The sequence below is a fragment of the Pteropus alecto genome, unplaced genomic scaffold (assembly GCF_000325575.1).
Source record: "Pteropus alecto unplaced genomic scaffold, ASM32557v1 scaffold81, whole genome shotgun sequence".
Classification (NCBI taxonomy): domain Eukaryota; kingdom Metazoa; phylum Chordata; class Mammalia; order Chiroptera; family Pteropodidae; genus Pteropus; species Pteropus alecto.
In genome coordinates, this window is record NW_006433378.1 from 9,946,883 (window position 1) to 9,951,888 (window position 5,006).

General features: G+C 35.9%; 1 protein-coding gene across 1 annotated transcript; it reads right to left on the minus strand.

Moving 5' to 3' along the window:
- Positions 1-2,286: 2,286 nt before the first annotated feature.
- On the minus strand, positions 2,287-3,237 carry SUCNR1 (succinate receptor 1). The gene has a single exon (XM_015586504.1). It carries the CDS (start codon positions 3,235-3,237, stop codon positions 2,287-2,289), a length of 951 nt encoding a protein of 316 aa, XP_015441990.1.
- Between the last annotated feature and the right edge of the window lie 1,769 nt (positions 3,238-5,006).

Below are 5,006 nucleotides of genomic sequence, written 5' to 3' on the forward strand. Positions count from 1 at the left end.
TTGGCTGGAGGTTATGGATTGTGGCAACAATGGTAGGAGATAATGTATAAAGAATAGGTGAGTCCAGATTGCAAAATATTGGACCAAACAGTTTAGAAATAATTCTGAAGACAGACACTAAAGAGACAATTAAAAGACAAGATACGAAACATTATTTTCTTTGAAAACCTCAAACCCAGAAAAGATTTTCATTATTTAGTGTTTGCAAGTCTTACAATCACCTAGTACAAAAAGCAAATGAAATAGCTCTTATCATTTTAGTGCAGGTCTGTTTCATCTGTTAAGGATTAAGTTACCACATAACAAATTTGAGCAAGAAGAGTTAAGAAATTTGCTATGACATTGCTTAACATTTCAGTTACAAGATATATGTAAGAGTTTATGGTTTTACAAAGTATTTCACTGTACTGTTAGAAAGATTCCAACCCTGCCACTTTTTGGAGTAGGGGCAGACAAATTTAATTTCATCTTTACGAATTAAAAATTACTCATAAAATACAAATTACAATTAAATTACATGTTGCTAGATTTGCAGAAATAAGCAAATACTTCTTTCCTACAGCCCTTTTTGTGGCCTATTCTGATGAGGAAATTCAGGAGATTCTGTTTTCAGTTTCTTACCAGGCAGTTATAAAATCACATTAAAATTGTAAAAGTATTAATAATAAAAGCGGGGCATAAAAAATTTTTAAAACCTAATAGTAGGTTAGAAAATAAATCCTTTGTGGGTTCTTTGGTTTTTTGCAGTGTAAAAGCATTGAGAGCAATTTGGGTTTTTGGAATATCAAAATATATTACTAGAGTATCTTAGAACAGTGAATCCAATGAATTTTATGTCTCTGTGCTTATGATGTTTACTTTATCCTTCATGTTACCCCTTATAGCTACTGATATCAAGGAAAAGAACATAGACATATGGCATAGACAAATTTTGTTGCATGCAATAGTGAATTATTATGTGATATTTGTGTAACTTTAAAGACTAATGCAGCACCATTTTTCCCCTCAATGTGTTGTGTGGCATGAAATGGTGTCTAACTCTCCTGAGATGATCTATATTGATATACACACAAATATTCCTAATATTCTACAATTTCATGAAGTGCACTTTGTTTAGAACATTTCCTCCAATGGCATTATGTAATGTTCTATGAAAGGGAGTCTCATTCCAGATGTTGTCCTTGTAAATTATCCCAGTGCTTAGAAAATAAAGTGTAAGTGCTGCGGGGAGGGAAGGGTACCCCGATTTTCTCTCCAAAGAAAAAATTAACCCAACGAATTGTGGTATTAACATTTTATTTCCTCTTACTTGCTGGTTTTATGATATTAATATATTTTAAAGTTTACTATTTAATCAAGAGCAGCAAGGCTAATAAACTTTAATACATTTCTATATACTGATGATCAAATTGTGCTAATTAAATGCCAGATGGCACAATCATCACAAAAATAATGTCCTCACTTTTGTGTTGTTTCGTCTTGCTTTGCATTCTTTATAGGCACTATGTGTTTTATAACTCTGATATTTTGGCAACTGTTCTTGGTATCTCTCTTTATTATTTTGATAACATCATTTACATCTAAATTTCCTAACAGCCAGTTCAAACCTTTCTTTCTCTTTGTTGAAATATCTTTTTAGGTTCTATTTAATATGATCATTCGCACTATAAACCGTACAACAACAAAAGGTCTGATAAATTAAAAGTTGACTCCAATTTATGATCAATATAAAGAAATATACAGACATCCTTGAAGTTGTTATATTGTTTTCTTGCTCATAATTGTTACTGTTTACTTTAAATTTGCTTAAGAGCACAACTTCTAAGAACAATATTTAATAATGTATCTAATTTCTTATTCGAGTCTCACATAAAGTTATAGGATCGTATGAATAAGAATAACATAGAGAGTGTTGCCCAAACAATTTCATTTTACACTCGGACCATTGATTAAATGCAGATTACTTGCTGCTTTATCTATCTTCCATTCCTTTTACACTGATTAAGAAGGTTTTACAATACCTAGGATTTTGGATTTACATGCCCAAACATTCATGCTAGTCCAGCTTCTTTCAATTCGTAGATAAACAGATCAATAAATTCTTCTCATCCTCTTTTTGTCATGCACTTTGGGTACACCATGTCTTTAAGTCAGAGCCACATCTGTGACTAGCTCTGAGTTATGTCTATGAGTTTATCAAACTCTAACGAGCCTAGAACTGCATGGGTCAAACAATGTTTCACGTGCACCTCACTTTTCCCTGAAGAAAAACATTAGTCCATGAGCTCATCTTCTAAACGATGTAAGGAATTTAAAGTGGTGCCTCAGTTTATTCAACAACATCTCCCTGAAGTGATCTCCCATAAGGAAATAGAAGACAGGGTTGATGACACTGTTCAGAAAGGCCAAAGGCCGAGTCACAATGTAGAAGGAGTTGATGGCGACCTGAGTGCAGTGGGGCTGCTTCCAGCTCTCCAGGCGCGAGGCGATCCTTACATTCCGCATGACGTGGTAGGGAGTGAAAAGCACAGAGAAGATCACAACTGCCAAGATGACTAAGTTGAGAGGCTTTTCAAGGGGCAAAGAGGCAGCCAGCTGCCTCATCCTCTGCTTTAGGAAGAGAACAATCTTGAAATAAAAGAAGCACATCGCAAAAAGAGGAACGAGAAATCCCAAGAAGGTCAGACACAGGCTATAAATGAAGCTGAATTTGGGGTTCCCAGAACTCGCGTAATCATTACATTTGGTGCCATTGTCGGCTGTACCAGGATTTATAAAAAGCAGCATAGGCAGGAGCTCTAAGGTCACTAAAGCCCAAATGGCCAAAGAGATTAAAACAGCAAACTCTTTCTTTTGCAGAAGGTGTTCTCGAAAAGGATGCTTCATGAGCAGGTAGCGATCAATGCTGACAAAAGTGAGGAAGAGAATGCTGGTGTAGAGGTTGGCATGAAGCACATAGCGGTTGGTGGTGCAGAGTACCTCCTCATAAATCAGTTTTCCAGAGGCATAACTCATCATCAGCATGGGAAGGGTACACAAAAAAGCCAAGTCAGAGATAGAGAGGTTAAAAAGATAAATGTTACTGCTATTCCAGTTCTTCAGACAGAAGAGGTAGCCAAAAACAACAGCACTATTCCCAAGGACTCCCACGATGAACTCCGTCCCATAAAAAATGGGGAGGTAATATTTTTCCAGGGCAGCCTCTGCCGCTACCCAATTTTCGCAAGATACATTCATTACCTAAAGAAGAGAGAAAATATAAGATTGAAACACTAGACTATGACTAAAGATAAAACTATATATAAAATAATAACAATTTAAAAAATAACACTTAAAAGTTGAACTATACTACTAGAGTAGTTACATTAGTAAGGATTGCATATGTATACATACATATACATATATACGTCGATAATATTTCAAAAAATGTTTATTCATTCCTTTGAACTATGTGCTAGACACTGGGAATGACAGCAGTGAGTAAAACAAAGTTCTTAATCTCAAACAATGTATACTCTCTTGGAAAGAATTGGGAAATGAACATATAAATGCATGCCATTTCATGATAAAGAGTATTCTAGACATAAGGAAAGGCATGTGCAAAGGCCCTGAGGTGGAAACACACATAGAGGACTTGACATACAGCCAGAAGGCCACAGGAAAGCGCAGTGAAAGTAAATGAAGAGGAAAGCCTTCAGGACCTACCATGGTCCCTGGCATATTGTAGTCGTTTGAAAAATTCTTCTGCGTTAAACTGAACTGAACCATACCTAGAAGAGGAAACATGAACTGTTATAACTCTGGCCTTGCTATTTTAATAGATTTTATTTTGTTTTTATATTGTCAAAGAATTATGCTTATTTTATTAAATTTGTAAAATGCAACCCAGTTTTTAAACATGATTTTTTATAATTTAAAAAATTAAGCTGAAAAATCTTAATAGCATTAACAGTGGCCACTATTTACTGAAAGCATGCAGTGTACCAGGTACTGTGCTCACCACTTTCCAAGGACTATTTTATTTAATACTCGCAGTGACATAACGAGGTGGCGACTGTTATTATTTTTGTTTTACACATGAAGTCACTGAGGCTTCAAAAATCGAATCTCTTCCTGAGGTCATACATCTAGTAAAAGACCACCATTGTAGCATCTTCTGAATAGAGGGCATGAAAATAAAAAATCTGATTTGTCTGCACCGAGCTGATCGAGAAGGGAAGGTTTCAGTGGTGAGACATCCAGTTGAAAGAATCCATGAGGGGCTGACATGAGAATGAAATGGCAGGCACCAACTTTATTGTGGGGAGCACGCTTCTGCTTCTGCTTCTGCTTCTGCTTCTCTTCTTCTTGCTCCCCTTTCTTGTGCTCCCCTTCTGCTCCCCAGGGGACCGCATGGCTCCACATATATCTGAGTACATTAGTGGCATTCGGCCACACATGCGTGATACAATAAACTGAATTATGTTTACATATTTTAGGTGCAGGTGCCCTCCTACGCTAATGTAACATTCTAAATCCAGAGTCCTATTCCTAGCCGTGAGCCTGGGTCACAGCCAGACCTGGAATCAGCCAGGCTTGGGACTCACACGATTCATTCGAACTTCAAATATCTTGTTCATCTGTCATTTTTTTTCTCTTGTAATGAGGCCAGATTGTTTGTGGTTAGGGAGGGTATTCAAAAACCTTGCATTTCTCAAAAATGTACTAGAATGTTAAATATTAAATCATACTTATTTCTAGTGAAGAAAAAAACAAGGTTGAAAATAAAATTTTTCAAACATCTCTTTGTCAAATAGGACTCTGACTGTTATTACAATCAAATGATTCTTTTGATGGAGTATTTTGGTAAATAAGCAAAATGAGATCAAACGTATCTGAACTGTTTTTTTTCTGGGAAGCACGCAAACATTGAGTAGAATTTGTTATCGTGAAGGCATCTGGAAAACTCATATCTGTTTTTTGCCATATTTAAGTAGTTGATTTCAGTTAAATACTGCTGGAGTTTT